Consider the following 18551-nt stretch of genomic DNA (forward strand, 5'->3'; position numbering starts at 1 on the left):
CTACAGCAGAGACTATAAAAACTCTGACAGAAAGCTGAACTTTAGGGACAAGTTAGGGGGAAGAGCATAGCAGGACCACTAAGGTTGGAATTTCTTGTATCCAATGCAAGGTAAGAGGAGCGAAGACAAAGATGTTTCGGGGATGTTTTGTGTCTTCTGCTCTGTTTACAGAAGCTTTCTTCCCTTCTGTGCTTGCTTCCTTTTATTTTTTCTTTTTTCAAGTTCTGGTATTAACAGGCATGCACAAGGTATACACATGCCCATGTCTGATGGGAAAAGCACAGCTTCTTTTCTACTTTGGGATTGAGATAATAAGATACTTATCACCTAGTGTTTTTGGTACTAAAACTGGACTAATAATACTCAATGGAAATTTACTTCCTTCAGTTAATCAGCCAATATTTAAACTGAATGTGTCAATGTATTTTACAACAGTGACCAGTTACTTTCATGCTTTTGCAGTGCTTTGCAGTAAACTGCTGTTTATATTGTTATGGACTTTCCTCTATGTATGTTATTGTCAAATGCATATTACTTTTAATATAAACTGAAGAGTTATGACATAATAGTTCCTTTGCATTGCTAAATAACATATGTGGTAGACAAGTTTGCTGCATGTAATGTATGGTAAACCACAAGATAAATGATTCATGGAATGTCTTTAATTTATGAATCTGCAAAAGGATTTTATTATATACTGTATTAGATAGATGTTGATCCAGATTCTTCCACAGCCCTGCAATAATAGAATAACCCTGCAAATACATTCCTACACAGAGCAATTATCCAATGATCTGACTACTTCAGCTTTGTAAATGAAGGCAGACTCTGATTCAGTGATAGTCATTGTAATCTCTTCATTCTGAGTTCAGAACTATTTCACTGGGGTTTTTTTTGCCTCCCAGACTGGAGTTGTACAAGTAAATACACGTGAATAACCTTTAGTTTAGATGTCCAGAGGCTACAGTAAAGTTCGGAATCCACTAATTTTTGAAGCACAAGCACATAGTGCCTTTAGCATTCCTTAGTTGGCTTTTCAATTTGGAGTTTCCATCCCCTTATGGGGAGTGCAGAGCTGAAAGTTGAGGAGCTGCAGGAACATATTGTTCTCCTGCCCACTGATTCACTCAGAGAGCCTGAGGCAAATTACTACATAGATCTGCCTCTGCTCACCTGTATTCAAAATTCAGCTCAATCTACATTTCCTGTAAAACACTATAAATGTAATAAGGAATACCAGTCATGTAATCCACCCTAAACCAGGCAAATATGAAGTGTAAATGATGGGAAAACTACAAAATATAAGTGGGCAGGCCAGGTGTTCCTCAGTGTTTGAAAATACCTGCCATGCTGATTTCAGTAAATTAGGGCTTTGTTTTCACTCTTTGAATGAATGACCAGTGTACCTCTCTGGGCTTCTAAAACAACAGATTAAAAATGTGAACCACACAACAGTTTTAAGAGTTCTCTTGACTGACCATGGCAAAGATTGCAAGTGACTGCAACTTTCTTTTTCATCTCAGTCAACCCAGAGAAACAGACCATACTCTCTAATTTCCATTTGCAGTGCATCTGCACCAAGATTTTTTCTTCAAGTAATATCCTTTTTCAGAACACTTAAGTGTTTAACCAGTAAATCAGCATCAGTGTTTGAATCTCATTAAGAAATTCCAATGCCATACTTGTCTCTTAAGAGCTTATCTTAAAGGCATATCTTGAAGGATATTTTTACTAGGCTTTAAATGGTCTGGTTTTATACTGATAATGTATTCTGCTAATATACTCTTCATGCTAGGTACAAAGAACTTCCACTTACCTCTCCAATGATGAAAGGAAAGGAGATATTTTTTCTAATACAGAAATATATTTCTTGATTTTTATTGATAGAAAAGTTTCTTGGTTTTACTTCAAATGCTGAAGATGGCACTCTAATAATGAATGGTTTTTAGTTCTCATGCTAAGGATGAAGAAAGCTAAATATGAAATTGTTAGAAATGGTTAGAAAAGTTGGCACACTCAGTTAGTACCTATATAAATAGCAGAGGGTTGAGAGTTTGTTGGCAATGAAGAATAGTCTAATAATGTTTTGTTTTCCATTATGCACACCAGAAATACTGCAGCTCTTTCAATTACCTTACTTAGGAAAGGTGCAAATAGGTTCTTCCCATTAAGAGGTATTTTCTTACACTTCATATCATCCTCCTTATATAATAATCCCGAGGCTTCTAGACGGATTTTACCACTTCTATTTGTGTCTCCAGCTTCATGGTCTACTCTTATGGAACTGACTTGAGCTGGGAGTTTTAATTTCTAACATCTGTTGTTAAAAATTGATTTATTACACAGTGTAGTCAGTTTTGCAAGATGTCCAACTTGTCTCCTTCCTGCCCATTCTAAGGAAAAGTGTCCTCATTTGTTCTGTGTGGCCATTTGGTTTCATGCTTTGTATTCAAATGAAGACTGGTCTTCCACAAGCGTTTGTCCAACTTTGCTAGTTATTTTTTTCCTGAATTGTGCTTGTGTCTGTTAAGCAAATGTACCTCAGCAAGGCTGTGTTCATTTGTACACTTTCCAAACTCTGCATTGGAACTAGGGGACATATTTTCAGTCTTTCTTCATACAAGTTTTGCAGTTTGCATGATCCTCCCACAAGCTTCATGTCTTCCACAGGCAGGGTCATTGCAGAGTCTAGTCCAAGCCCTGGAGGAACTAAGCATTGCTGCATTGCTGCATTCCTACAGATGGTAGGAATAGTTGTATACTGAGCATCTCTGACCACATCTGTGCCTACCAAAAGCACGGCTATCAATAGCTTAGTCAGCATTTGTGATAGATAATTCAGTAAAATACAGGCAAAGATGACTGTCATTGTGGTAACAAAATATGTCAGGACCAAACACTGTGAATCATACAGTGAGTGCAATTATTGAAATGAAGACTTTGAAAAGTTATGACTAATCAAAGTGCCTTTGTGAGAAAACTTTAAGGAACTTAATTTTCAGAAAGTGGAACATCCTTGGCCTTGAAATACTGTCTGACAAAGTGTTTCATTTGGAACACAGAAATACGTAGGCATTATCTCAAAATCACTACTCATATTCCTCTTGCATAAGTTCATGAATTTTAAATTCTCTCTGATTCAATCAGATGAAAACTACCTGCATCTATTTATCTATGTAGTCAGGAAACTGAAAATAGAGGGTAATTTACTTTGCAGAAGTTGTCAGTGTCTAGACCATATATCTAATGGAAATACATGGCTTTGTTTAAAAATATACACCTACTCCAGAAATTATTAATAACACAACCTGACATTGACTGCTCACATTTAATTTCACCAGAGTCCCATGATTCAATGTCTTGCTTCAGTATTTTTTTAGTATGTAAGAAGTGCTCCATATCGCATCTGTGGGATGAGAACAAAAACACCACTTCAACCTATGTTTGGACTCTGCTTTTGTTTCTGAGGGTGGGTTTTGTTTAGACTTTTGTCCTTTTTCTTTGATATATACGTGACTAGAAACTTACACTTGAGATGCACAAGGTCCCTTAGGAATTTTTGAAATCACTAGAACTGCTGGTGTGGGCATATTTTTCACTCTGTGGTAATGAATGTGATCAGAAGTTCCACCCTACAACGTCAAAAGCAGGGCAAATTTTTCTCATCAGGAGCAGACTTGTTCTCAGAGCTACATACAAGCCATTTTGAAGTTGTTCTTTTGGTAAGATATTCATGCATCATATCTGTTTTTGGCCAGGGTAGATTATAATCAGGTGTCCATTCCAAGGCTAGTAAGGCCAATGTTAGGACTCAGTGGTACATTTGATTAAAATAGGTTCTATTTTGTAGCATTGAAGCAGCAATGAAACATAACTTTTTTACATATACAACTGTGATTTCCTCCATCCGGCTGGAAGAGGTCTTTTTTGGCTAACAGGTAATGAAGGCTCACCAGTACCATCCCAGTGCTCATAAAGCAGGTCTGAAATCCTAAAGCAGTCTGGAAGCTCCTGCTAGGAGCTTCCCAGTACCTGTAGGATAGTCATGCTTTGGCTCTGCATCAGGTCGACTTGAGAGCAAACAGCACAAAACTCCAAGGGCTTCTGGGCTCCTCCATGATGTGCTAGTTGCAAGAGCAAGGTCCTCACTTGAAAGTGAGCTCAGGCATGTCCCATGTTGGTGTTGCAACAACAAGCAGAGCATACTCATCAATATATAGTGGCAGCTGAAGTGAAAGATTATGGTGCAAGGCATGATGTCTTGCCTCAGTTCTTTTGCTAACGGGCCAGCAAGAAAAATAAAGCTCTTGTGATTTATGCTTACAGAGTAATCTCCACAATAATGTGAAATACGATAGTTCAAATGGGTAAGAGCAATGATAGCTGTTACCATTTTTGACAGGCAATGGGTTTGGAGTTTAGTGATGAATTGCATTCTGTCTGCGGTTTGTCCAGGCCACTTATCTTCAAGATGTCATTTTGATTTTTTGTTTTGTGTTTTTTGTTTTGTTTTGGGTTGTTCTGGCTTTTTTTTTTTCTTTAAAAGAGAAACATCTTTCAAGTTTTCTGGTTTGATGTTGCAGACTTACAGTTTGTTTGGTAAAGAATTTTGCTTTCTTGTGATCTTTTCTTGGAAAATGGCTCTGCATAGATTCTTGAGAAGAAATTTTGAATGTTTATACTGCTTTGATAAGGTAGGATAATGTTCTCTCTTTTATCTTTAATTTTGTTTTAATTGGACCTGCAACAACATACCTAATTATATAAGGAATTTCAGTTTTGACACTTTTCAAGCTAAAATATCACTAAAACACATAAATATGTCTGAATTTCAGACTTGCAATTACATTTAGTGGAGGGTAAATCATATTTTATGTCAAATAACACCAGACCCTGAGATATTAAAGGCATGGAATTATACCCCAATCCCTTGACCTATCTGTATAAGATTGATGGTAAAGTGTTTTCCAGAAGGATATAAATTTGATAGATGTGGTAAAGGTGAGTCTTACAAAGGCTCGTGGTCATAAGAGCTTTGCTTATTCTCCTTCAGGAACAAATATTGCCAAGCCTCACTCTAGGTCTCTCTTTCAATGGGTCAAGGTTAAATGTGGATGGGGTAAAGCAAAAAACAGTATATGGCTGGAAAAGCCCCTTTTGGCAGGAGGGCTCTGCTTATCCAATTGCTCAGATGAGCTCAAGGAGGAAAAGCAACAACTTATTTTAACAACTAAGATCCTGTGACATGGCTGAAGGTGAAAAGCGAAGTCTGACTGGCAGAAAAGTGTGATTTTAATTACGTTTACATAATCGTCATTGCACCCTAAGTTTTGCAAATGCTTTTCTAGAGCTAAACTGCTTTCAGTAGAACAGCCCTGCTTCTTTCTCCCTCTTTGGTCCCACCAGAGCGTGAGAATCAGCACAATGGGCTTTTGCTGGACTTAGGTTTTGCTCTCTTGTAAACCAGCAGCGCTGCTTCTTAGCTACTCATTTCCATGGGAGCTAGAGCCAAGCTCTAAGTCCTTACAGTTTCCTTCTCTTTTAATTTCACTGGCATTGAGTTCTGACCAGTTAATCAAATGTCTTTTGTGTTGCAGGTGCCTTAATATTTATTTTGATTAGTGCACCAATCGCTATTTTTAGCACCTTGGTCCCTGGGTTGAATGAATACCAGCATAGACCTTAAACCATAATAAACCTGAGTTTTTAACCTTGCCATTTATTTTTATGTCTCTGTTTCCAAATAATCAGGATGTGGTTACCTGTGAAGGCAGTAGACTACTACTTCAAATTTCAATGCACACCCACATACAAAAATATACATTGTAGAGGGTTACAGCTTTAAAAACACCCAGACAGACTCTTGTCTGACTTTAATGCTGTTGCCACTGACCTGAGAGATAGTGGTACCATCTGGCTTATTGCTTTGATTTCGTCCTTTGATTTCAGTGAACTAAGTCTGCTTCATCCCTACAGAATAAACAGCAGCTTTCTTCCTCACTACCGATCCCTCATGGACAATATATATTGAAAAAATTGTACGTATACTATATAATGATGTAACCAAATAACAGAATACAGAAGCACACGTAAAACGTATTGATAAAAGCCAAGTGTTTTTTTAAGAAGCAACACTACAAATATGGCATCTTTACATTTTAAAATAAGACTCCAACACTTCTATGGCTTTTCTCCTTTGTAGTGTGGGGAAAAATGACAAAGCCAAAGGTTTTTTACCATGTATTTCTGCCTGATGGGAAATTTTCTATGCAGAGGATGAAACAACTATCATACATCATAGAAATGTACATACATCTTTTCTGTTTCTGCTTTTGCCAAGTGAAGCATCAGCAAACAACAGCAGAATCAGGCTTGAATTACACTCTGGGGCTGGACCTGGAGACAGAGTAATCAGCAAATTAGTAGATACCTTTAGCATTAGAGGCCCCAGCCTAGTTCTTATTAACATCAGCAGAAATACTCCCACCTGGAATATTTCTTTTTCAGGTGTGCGAATTGCATAATTTTTTTCCAGGATCTCAGGAAGATCATGGAAGTTGTGGCTACTGGTAAGTCATGTGAGGACTGGTGAAATGCAACCTTGCTTTCAGAATGCTGCTGGAGAGAGGTGTGATTTCTGTAATAGGTTTAAGCAGCTATCCAGCATTGGGGAGGTCATTGTCAACCTGGATGATTATGAGCTAAGGTCTTCCTGCTTTCAAGTGAGTGTCTAGTTCATCTGATTTTAAGAAGTTTGAGGTCATTACTGCTGCCACTTCAAGGACTGGGCCATGCACAGAAAGGAATTAAAAGATTTGTAGGGCTGTAAAGAAGGAAAGAGGAGGGAGCTCACTTTGCATCCAAAGGTGAAGAGCATTCAGGTGACTCTATTTGGTTGCTGGGTTTTATACAATGACTCGGTAAGATAAAACATATTAACAGCCATGGAACAGAATCTCCCTTTGCTTTCACTTCTTTAATACCTTTGGAGCAAGGTTCCAAGGGAACACAGCTGTGAAGTTATTTACAGATTGTTCTCCTTTGCAGATGCTGCAGTTCCAGCTTGTTGTGGTGCACTTGGCCCTTGTGATTACCCTGTTGCAGTGGCATTCTACCTCAGTGCTCCTTGTGGTGGCAGCTTCAGAGGTAGGTGAATGTTTCTGGTGGTAGTCACATAACACAGCTCTTCCTTTGGTTGTTCTTTGCCACAGAGTGTAGAAGACAACACAGTACCCTAACAGTGCTGGAAGGTAAACAACCAGTATTGACTCTGCAAGGACAAAGGAGGAGCATAGTGAAGAGAGTGATGCAAATTGTGTGTGGCTCTGGGAGGACAGAATGATTCATGCAGCCTCTCCTGAAATGCCACGGGATTTTCGATGTGTTGAAACATTGTGCAGTGACTTTGGGTAGAAAACCCCTTAAAGAAGGGAAGGAGGTGATGGCGAGGGGAGGAGGAAAGCAAACTCTTCTAAGACTGAAGGAAAGGTTTCATTCTTCTTAAAGAGAAATACTAGCATAAGTCTGCAGCTTTCAGAAGCTGTTAGGAGATCCCTGACAGAAGACAAAAGTTATGAACTAAAGGAGACTGAACAGACTGGGAGAGGGAAGGTGCAAACTAACTTGCCTAAGCTTGTGAAGGAAAGCAGCAGATGAAATGGGAGAATTGTCTTGTGTTTCATGCAGATTATGCAGGGATTACACCTGAAAACACTTCTATTGCATTCTCTTTTTTTATTAATATCGTGCTGAGACTGAACAGATTTGCCAGATATTTATGCAGTGGTTTTGTGTCACAAGAAAAATCAAGGATCTGAAAGTTTAATCAAAGTAGCACTATGTAGCTGTAGGGTCTTTACATAGGTTTTTAAGGTCAGCTTAGAAGTTAGATGCTTATAGGGGAATACTGATGGATCCTTCTACCTTACTCTCTGTCTTCAAATGAGGATGCCCTGATTATACAAAATTACATTTATGATAGAAAATAGGGCTTGGGGGAACCACTCCACACACCAGTGCTGCAGCAACTGCTGTTCTGGTGCTACAAAGATCTGGTAACCTGTCTTGAACAACAAAATTTTTTTATTGTGATATATTAGTTTGTGAAAAAAAAAATAAGAACAGAACACCTCCATAGGCTTGCACTGGACCAGGGCACTTTTTAGCTGCTAATGATCCATGACGTCTTTTGGCAATGCATTCCACTGCATTCTATGTACTGTGTTTTATAACTCGCTCCTTGCATTTGTTTTAAATCCAACATTTGGTGACTTCACGGGGTGGATTGAGAAGTTCTTTTTATGGAGGAAAAAAATGCTAGTATTTATTCACCTTTTTGCTGTTCGTAAGTTTATAAACCTTCCACTCTACCTGCTGTAACCCATAATTATCTCTGCTTATCTGTGAAGTTGTACTTTGTTCAGTGGTTCACCACAGGAAAACTGTTTTCCACTTCTCATTATCATTTTAGTTGTCTCTTCCTACAATTCCATGATATCCTTTTTAAGACAAAGTAAGTGGGACTGCATGAAGTATTCAAGAGCAAAGGCTATTTTGACCTTCTAGTTTCAAGCATGATTGTAGCTATTTATCCCCACTAACCAGAGGGGGGAGTTCAGTCTGTTTTTTAAAGACATATATTTTTTTGCAAACCTCTATGAAAGTTTTATAACCCTGAAAGGGAACAGAAAGGATTGCTCAGTGCACTTGAGCTTCATAAAAATTAAAGTCAGAGAACAGTATGAGATCCTTCACAAAAGTATTAACAGTGCTACATCATTGTCTTCCTCCTTATATAAAGAACACTGTTTTATATACTCCATCACTGGTTATGCCACCCATAAGCAGTGGGAAACATCACCACTACAAGTATAGTGTAGACCACAGTAGAGACAAGCACATTAAGTCATCCATGTGGTAGCTTGCTTTACATTTGTACTAAACTCACTGTCTAAGGATGAGAAGATAGAGGAAAACATGTTTCAAGTCACATAATGAAAGTTATAGTTAAAAATTTTCATCTAATTCTGTGAAGATCAGATGGACCAAGAAGGCAAACAGATCATCTGAAGAAAGATTGATTTGGCTTAACATCTCCTTTTGTAGACTAGTTGTGGCCCTATTTTTCTGTTATTTGGAAAACAACTATTTCACTTTGATTTGTATCATTTCCCACTTGACAGATGCCAATGTTCTCAGCTATTCTGGATAGCAAAATAAAGTTTGGTTTTAAAAAGATGTTATGCCTAATGTCATTACTAAGGCTCAAAACACTGTGTAAATTCAACATGCTGTTCTTTCCTTTCTTCCTCCCAGCATAGTGTTATTACATAAATTCTTTGAACATCAGTGCTGAGCAAGTTTATCATGGTATATTTTTGAGTAATAATTAATTAATTAGTCAGCTTTGTATGGAAAATTCTGTAGAAGTTTTTGTTATTATTAATTAGCATTAATTTTAAAAATAAAAACGAATTTCCTGAAAAATATCAAGATGGATATTGGAGTCTGGTAATGGTGACTGCATTTTTTTTAAAGGATTAAATTACTTGGCTCATGCTATAAGTGGTACTAATCACATTGCTGGGATAGGGATAGTGGGCTGACCTGCAAAATCAGGCTTTGTGAAGTAGTAAATTTTGGTAATTCTTGCAATAATAATGAAGGCAAGTTTAATAATTTCAATTCTGTCAAAAAAAAAAAATCTCAGTGTTTTATAGCAAACTTCTGTGGGTGGAAAATGGCCATGGTTCACAGAAGGATCTTTGTTTTAAAACATCATCCCATGTTCAGTGTTCTAGTGATTATGTATTTATAGGACTGCTGCTTTGATGCTGGTTGAAACTGTTTTTATGCAACTTGAGCAGCAAGCAAACATCTCTGCTTTCTTTTGCAGCCTTTGGAGCCTTCTGCTGCTCTGGGCATGGGAGCACACCCCATTGCCAGTGAAGAGAAGTCAGCCACCAACCTGGCAGCCAAACTGTTCCTTCTTGATGAGCTGGTGTCTCTGGAGAATGAGGTGACTGAGACCAAGAAGAAAAGGAGTTTCCCAGGATTTGGGTCCCCGATTGACAGAATTTCTTCTGCTCCTGTGGATGTTAAAGGCAAACAGAGGTAAATGCTTAGATGCTCCTACCAGTGATAAAGTTGAAGAAGGCTTTTGGTATATGTCTGAGATATAGATGGGTTAGCTTTAACCAGCAGCATGTTTAATGGCCAGTTGTGAGATGCCTCTGATCAGGATGCCAGAATCTCTTCAGAAACAATTCTGGTTCTGTGGTGTGTACTCCTTCAGCTGTGATGAATATTACGTGCATGCACTGATTCATTTACCCTTACAGTGCCATAAAACTAGCAAAAAACATTCTAGCTTACGTGGGGTTTTTAGTGCACTGCTTTCCACTGATGTGAACTAACATTCAGTTTAAAACTGCCTTTTTGATCATAAGATTATTTAAATCAAAAATATTCCTGAGATTTAAAAACAGAGGGAAGAGCCCAGTATTCCCAAGGCTGAGTTCAAAAGGTATGGTGATGTGCATGTCTTGAATGATGGAAAGATTTTGTGAAAATGGGCAGATGGTAGAATGAGCTTCATGATCTGAATCAATTTATGATAAGCCAGGGTTTAATCAATGCAGCAGCAAAGCCACAACTTCACAGTACACATTTGAAGATAAGCATGTGTATAGCAGGGCTAAGCAATGATGCTTTATACTGGTGAGAACAGCCCGTAAGTTTGGAGAAAAGCTCCAAAAGGTCTGTTCCCTGTCTCTGAAACAGCTTAACTGTCTTGTTCCCTTCTTTCTGCTGTCTTCTTTTGGATGGAATCCCCAATGCCACAAAGTATTTAATAACATGCTTAAAGCTTAATCTGGAAGTGGAAAGTATTCACAAGAGCCAGTAAATGCTACAAGTATTTACTTTTTTTTTCAGTTTTGCAATATTTTCTTGCTGTTTTTCCATTTATCCACCCAGTCAGCTACTAGGACTTTTTGACTGCAGCTAAAAGGGATAAAATATGAAATTCTGAAAACCCTGAGTAGAACATTCTGTTCTGTATATCTCTTCAAGAGATCAGAATTGTCTCATCTTTGTTTGTTTTTTAGCATGTTTTCCCTTTCCAGGAAAAGAAATACAAGATAATTTTTGAAGCTGCAGTTCCTTTCTTATGAACAGTACATGGTATTCCCAATTTATCTCATGCTTTATGGGTGGAAACCTTTTGGTGAAATTTGACCAAGGTTTCTAACAGCTTGCCTCTGAAATGGTCATTGTTGACCACCAATGGTCATTTGCTGAGGTGAGTAACACCAGAGAGGATGCCTTCAACACTGGAGAGAGGGGATACAGTGTCCAGGATAACAGGAAGGGCTTCTGTAGCTATGTTGCAAATAGAAGACAGGCTAGAGATAATATGAGCCCTCTCTGGAAGCTATCGGGAGAACTGGCTACCCTGGATTTGGAGAAGGCTGAGGTTCTCAACGACATTTCTGCCTCAGCCTTCACCAGCAACTGCTCTGACCACACCATCCAAGTCTTGGAAAGCAGATGCAGGGACTGTGAGGATGAAGACCTTAGGCCCACTGTAGGAGAGGATCAGGTCTGAGATCGTCTGAAGAACCTGAATGTGCACAAGTACACAGGACCTGATGAAATCCATCCACAGGTCCTGACGGAGCTGGCGAATGAAACTGCTAAGCCACTGGCCATCATATTTGAAAAATCATGGCAGTCAGGTGAAGTTTCTGATGACTGGAAAAAGGCAAATATAACCCCCATTTTCAAGAAGGGGATGACCCAGGGAACTAGAGGTCAGTCAGTTTCACCTCTGTGCCTGGCAAAATCTTGGAGCAGATTCTCCTGGAAAGCATGTTAGGGCACATGAAAAACAACAAGGTGCTTGGTGACAGTCAACATGGCTTCACTAAGGGCAAATCCTGCCTGACCAATCTGGTGGTCTTCTATGATGGGGCTACAGAACTGATGGACAGGGGTTGAGCAGTTGACTTCATCTACCTGGACTTGTGCAAAGCATTTGACACTGTCCCACATGACATCCTTGTCTCTAAATTGGAGAGACATTAATTTGATAGGTGGACCACTCGGTGGATAAAGAACTGGCTGGATGGCCACACACAAAGAGTTGTGGTCAATGGCTCAGTCTCCAGCTGGAGACCAGTAGTGAGTGCTGTCCCTCAGGGACTGGTGTTGGAAGCGGTCTCGTTCAACATCTTTGTCAGTGACATGGACAATGGGATTGAGTGTGCCCTCAGCAAGTTTGCCGATGACACCAAGCTGTGTGGTTCTGTTGAGGGAAGGAATGCCATTCAGAGGGACCTTGACACACTTGTGAGGTGGGCAGATGCCAACATCATGAAGTTCAACAAGGCAAAGTACAAGGTCCAGAGCCTTGGGCAACATGGTGTAGTGGAAGGTGTCCCTGCCCATGACAGGAACTAGATAATCTTAAGGTTCTTTCCAGCCTTAACTATTCTAGGAATAATGAGTGCATTTTGCACTCATGCAAATGAGTGACACAAAACACAGAATTCCTCCTTTCCCAGCATCATCAGCACAGTTTGCAGTTTTGTGTTGAGATTATTACTTTTGGGGAGCTGATCAGTTCTTAAGTTTGGGATTGCCTCATTTATTAGAACCAGCTGAGTTGCCTTGATCACTGCATTGACAGTCAGACACTACCAGAAGCATGGACCACAGATCAGGTCAGTGCTAGCTATGAAACCATAGTAAGACTGAACCTTTAGGTGGAAACAGGCAGAGGCTTCTGAACTCAGAGGTGTAAAACAGGACTGAGCACCCCACTGCTATTGTGTACACAGTAGATAACAGCCAATTCCTGCACCAGTTAGGATAGTTACATTTACAGACCAGATAATGACTTCTGAAGTGTGAAAACTGTTAAACAGATTCAGCCCCCTGAATTAATAGGGTGTGTGTAGTACTGCCTGGCAACACAGCAGAAACTTTTGGAAGAGTAGATCAAATGTAAGTCCACTTAACAGCTTGTTGTGGCACCCAACAGTTACAGCAGGGCCTAGATCCTAATCTTGTTTGTCAAGGTCAAGTCCTAAAGCTTTGAAAGCATGGGAAAAGCATGCAAGAACACATGAGTCTTCAGAAGAAGCAGAAAGATCCATAGACAGAGACTGAGACTCAGGAATCTTAGAAGAGGGTGCTTTTAAATATAAAACATCACTTTCTCCCTAGTAAGTACTGAAATAAATATGGTCTGGTTTGCAAGACAGGGAGAGTGCGTTGGCTGTCCTGTTGTGGCTCAGGATGGCTGCGAGAGGGGAAGCTTCACTGCCTGCCTGCCTGCCTGCCTGCCTGCTCAAGCCTTCACAGCCTTTCCCATGGGCATGACTTTACAATTTCCTTCTCTGTTTAAGTACAGAGCATGACGGTGTTAAAACTAATGCTGCAGAACATTACCTCCCGTACCCCACAACCCAGTCTGGGAAATTAATTCCGTTTTTATCAAGTGAGACTCAGTATGACCCCAGCAGCCAAAATTTCCCTTCTGCCCCCCATCAGCTTGTGCCTACAGGTTTGGAAAAGAGTGCTGCCCTTGAGGAAACAGACTAAAGATCAGCTCTTGGCTTTCTTTCTCTTTGCTTTTCCTATGTCATAATGCAACAATGCAGCTATCTGAAGAAGGGACAAAGAGGGCTATACAAATGGCTCACCTTCACTTGGGATGTTTTGTAGCAACTCCAGTGTGACTGATATGGTGCTCCTTACATACATGATACACTATCGGTCCCTGTGTCTTGACCTCATCTGAAAAGTAAAGGCAGTGCGAAATTGGCTGCTGATGCTCTGGGCTTCAGCTCATGCCTGAGAGTTATGAGGAAAGGAGGCTGCTCAGATGAGACCATGGACTAGACAGATGCTTCTGGATGTGGTCTGCAGAGCCCCCAAAGCCACCAGCTGAGTGAGCACATCCATGCTAGCACAAAGGGCTAGACTCAAGCACACCATAGCATGTTTTCCTGCTAGTTACCTTGCATTTGCCAATTTACAGTACAAAAATTTGTCTTATTTATGTTCCTTGACAAGGACAGAGAAAAGAGTTCATCTTGTATCTGCATTTCACTGACAAATATTTCCAAGAGCAGAAATAGAAATTATTCTGAGCTGCAGAAACTCTCAACATCTCCACAATTAAATAAAACTTTTGCTGGTGGAAAAAATACTAAAGAATGCTGAACTAAGATGGGAACGCTTCTTTTACATATATATTTTTTTAAATCATAATAAAATATTCCTGCATAGAAATTTCATTATTTTCTTATGCCGTTATTTGTGAAATTATCAGGAAATGTAACATATGGAGGAAAAACCAAAACCAACCCCCTCCTGTTTTCAATCTCTTCAAAAGGCTGTTACTATACAATTTTGAGAACAGTGCATTGCAGGAGATCCCATAGGAAAATCCTGCTAGAGTTCATCTGTTACTGTGAAATACTTTCTACCTTCTTGCTTATCTTAGCCCTAGTGGGCCCTGGAGATTTCAAAGATCCTGGTTAATGGGACATCTGAAGTGTAAGATACTATGCATGAAACAATTCCACTTTATACATGCAACGTATCTCCTTTCTTTTATGAATGGCAGTTAACCTGTGAAGTAATCTGCTGACAAAAACAGGGATAGTGGATCAACATTAAACAGGTACAACTCCTGCCTATTCTTTTGTAAGACAAGTGAAGCATCTGATTTTTAAACACTCACATCTTTGGCTGCTCCTGCACAGCTGTTCTTTCTGAACAATAAGTTGTTAGTGGGATGAATGAAGGAATACAAGTTGTAGTAGCATTTTTATTATCCCTATGATGTCCTTCCCCAGACTTTTCCCCTCTTTCCTTGCTTGTCTTCCCTGTGCAGGAAAGTGGTTGAGCTGCCTAAGAGACGTTTTGGAGTTCCTCTTGACCGGATTGGAGTGAGCCATCTTGGCAACACCAAGGGTTAGCAGTTCCTGCAAGTAAGCCAAAGTACTCTGGGTGTGGGCATGCTTGGAGAACCCCACCTACTCTCAGTTACATGGAGGTACTCAAGTCATGCCAGTAAGCTTGGAAAGAGTGGCTTGGGGAATTATGGCTTCTTACAGCCTGGATTGTGACTGTCAATTTAGCTTGAATGCTCTAAACTACAATTTAGTACCCCCCTACAAAAAAAAACAAGTATTCATGACATTTTAATTTCCCGTGGACCACCTCACAGTGTGCTTGTTCAAGCCTTGCATTTCTGACATGGGAAAATGTAATGCTTACTGCTTTTCTGCCTACAGGTGCTTCTGTTCTGAATGACTGATGCTGTATTGGAAACATTACAGAAATTCAGAAGATGCATCACAACATACCTTGTCATTGACTATATATATAATACTCAAGGAATTGTCCTCCTGCAAAATTGTTTCACACTGCATTTTACAAAAGTTGCATTTACAAATACTAACAATTTCAATTCATCAAGTCATTATGCTCTCACAGTTGTGCACGGTATCACTGATAGGAGGGGACAGAAAGTATGTATATAGTTTAATTGCATGGCATTTATTTCTTAAATCAGCAGAAGTTCATTATTCTAGCAAGGACTGTTAGATTTTTTGGATTGAAAATAAAGACTACAGAGATGCCAACAGCAGTCCATGGAAAGCAGACAGTTTGCTTTGCACATTTCTTTCAAGAGGGTGTTTGTTTGGTAGAGGAAGGGAGGATTTAACGGTTATGGGACAAACCTAGAATTTATTTCAGCTGCTGTTCAGGAGATGTCTACTGACTTCACTAGGAATTAGTCTGAATAAGAACAGTAACAATACCTTAATATTGGTCCTGATGGTTTTAGTAGTCTTTCTCATATCTCTGCGCTATATTCAGACATATTTTCATTGTATGGCAGATCCTGAAATGTGGTGAGACTTCTAGATTCCTCCTCTAAGCTGAGGAATATTTTTCACTTCTCCCTATGCATAACATAGGATAGAATCCAAATATGAAGTCATCTACTTCCTAGGCCATCTGCACCATATGCCTTATTTTAGTCTCTTCATGTGTGCACAGGACATAATCTGACATCTAATTCTGAAAGTTTACGTATTTCTTGTTCTGGTAAAATGTGAACATGTCCTCTCCATTTCGAAGTAAGACAGGTTATCTTAAATCCTGTTTCAGGCTTTTCCATGCTTTTTTCTTTTTTACAGATTATAAAATACAGCTGAAAAGAACTGTTTGCTGAAATCTCAATGCTCAGATTTGTAGCTGATGTTTTCTAAACCTTACATGCTTCTTCTTGGACTTTGGTCCATGTCAGCTGAATTCCTTGGATTGCTATTTTGGGTATAAATCATCCTTAGCATTACAAAAGAAGATACGTTGAGAAGGGGATTATGCAGGACAAAGATAAAAAAAAATAAATCTTTACAAACACTGTATCAGGCAGAGAGTATGGCTGGAGATAGGATTTAAGGGTGGAATTCTTAATCTTGTATGAGGCACAAAGCATCTGACCATCAGCTAGGGGAAAATCCAGTCAGCTTCTCAGTCAGCTACAGGAAAGGAGATGGGAAGTCAGTGAGCCTTTGAGGCTAAACTTATTGTGAGGATTGGGACTTTGGGGCAATTGCCCCATTTCAGGCCATGGTGGGAGATGAGGCTCACACTCAGGAATGCAGGTAGCATCCAATTTATGCCTGGGAGGGGGCAGTGTTCAGCCACAGCAGGAGCTTTTCCCATTTTTCTCTGTGCTTACAGCTCAGCTCTGCTCTGAGACCGGCACTGGCCCAGCCGCAGGGAATTTGCAAGAAACTTTGCTTTTCTTCACATTTCCAATATAAGTTAATGCTGCTGAGAGCAGCTGCACAAACCAGTGAATCACATCAAGAGATGCCCCTGTCTTTCCCATCAATCAGAGCAATCTTTAGCTGAGTTGGGTGATCATTCGTCCTTTGGTGAGTAAGTTGTGTCCTTATGGGTGAGGTGAAGCACTGCAGTTGCTCTTGAGACCAAGATCTTGAAAGCTGTAGAAAGAAATAAGAGCTGTAAGACCCTATGTGGTCATCTTGGGGTTTTCCCCCCTGCTTTTCCTCTGGTCTTACTGCTCATTTTCTGTGTTAAAATTGCATGTGAAGGCTTGAAGAGCTGGATTGTGTGGATGCATGTAGACTGGATGACTAAAGACAAGATCTTCTGTCCATGCTAGAAGTGAGTCTGCAGACTCACCCAGACAAACCCAGACCCTGTCTTCTACAGTGCCCTGCCACCACCTATCCTAAGCCTACCCTGGGGTTTAGTGAACTGTTATCTTCTTGCATTGAGCTCATCCAGTCTACAGATAATCTGCTTGCAAGGTAGCCATATGTATGGGACATGGGCAGATTATGGAAGTGATGACCTGACCATTCATACAGCTGTCAAAAGCAGCATGGACAGAGTCATTGCATGATATATTTTGAGAAACTGAGATCAGAGGAATCCAGTGCTAACACAGCAGCTTTGCAAAGACACTGCTAGATCATAAGAGTATTGAACAGTTCTCAAGTATTTGGGGTTCCAAATAAAGAGGGGATTTAAAGCCTGTTAATTGTGAGCAGAAATTACCTTTATCTGAATGGTTATGTGAAAGCAAAGCAGGAAAGAGGTGTCTGTGGTGGTGTTGCTTGGAACTGGCAGCTGGAAGCCTCAGTCCTTTTTTTTGGCTTCCACAGTATTGTGTGGATTACTTGCGAGAAATGAACAGCCTTTCTATTTCTCTGCCCTTTCCATCACAGAGCATTCTATGACCTCCTGTGGCTCAAAAAGCACTATTTAAAATCCATAAATTAGCAGGTGCTGTTTATAATATGATGATATATAAAAGGCTGAACACCACAATTTGTTTTCATAGACAATGTTGGATAGCTTCGCTCATGGTGCCTAGCATAGAGGTCAACAAATGTGAAATGAGGATATACTGCAGGATCCATTGCACTAGATTTGCCTTGTGCTGCCTGTTTGCAAATCCATTCAGACAGATAATAAATCAATATGGTCTATTAGAATGTCTGAGGCAAATCTCTTTAATTATTGCCGATGGGTCATTAACTTCAGCAAGAGTGACTGCCCAAGCATGGGTAAGTTGTGAGCAGCCACAATGTGGAGGGTGGCAGCTGAGAAAGAGTTTCTGTTCTGCTTGTGTAGGAGAAACAACAGTACCCTCATAGTGACATGTTGAGGGTAAGCCTAGGGAAAACATCACCACCTTTGCTTCAAATTAGTAAACAAATTGTATTCAACACTTGCTCATCACTCTAGTAGAAGCACGTAACATAGCAGCATGTAGCTCCTGTAAGGAAGTAGAAGGGTAGTTTGGGTACTATGAGCAAGTAAATAACAGTGCTGATAGGCTGTAGCACACCATATGGGCTAAAAACCACTGCTAAGTAGCATGGTGCATTGCACTTCTGGAAATTCCTGTGTCTAGGATCAGAGCAAGCTGTTAAATAGACACAGATGCTGTATTTCTTTTCCTGACTTGCTGGTGAGTTACCAAA

The 18551-nt window shown here is 39.9% G+C and overlaps 1 protein-coding gene across 2 annotated transcripts; it reads left to right on the plus strand.

Annotated features, from left to right (window-relative positions):
* The first annotated feature begins 57 nt into the window (after positions 1 to 57).
* Positions 58 to 15665, plus strand: OSTN (osteocrin). Of its 2 annotated transcripts, none has more exons than XM_005146522.3 (5): positions 58 to 110; positions 7048 to 7146; positions 9896 to 10113; positions 14909 to 15005; positions 15312 to 15665. In XM_005146522.3, exons 2-4 carry the CDS (start codon positions 7048 to 7050, stop codon positions 14991 to 14993), a joined length of 402 nt encoding a protein of 133 aa, XP_005146579.1. In that variant the 5' UTR covers positions 58 to 110; the 3' UTR covers positions 14994 to 15005; positions 15312 to 15665. The 2 variants fall into 2 exon arrangements, with proteins under 2 accessions (XP_005146579.1, XP_030902602.1); XM_031046742.1 differs by having other exon boundaries at positions 14909 to 14988.
* The last annotated feature ends 2886 nt before the right edge of the window (positions 15666 to 18551 follow it).

Source organism: Melopsittacus undulatus, chromosome 6, assembly GCF_012275295.1.
Source record: "Melopsittacus undulatus isolate bMelUnd1 chromosome 6, bMelUnd1.mat.Z, whole genome shotgun sequence".
Lineage (NCBI taxonomy): Eukaryota > Metazoa > Chordata > Aves > Psittaciformes > Psittaculidae > Melopsittacus > Melopsittacus undulatus.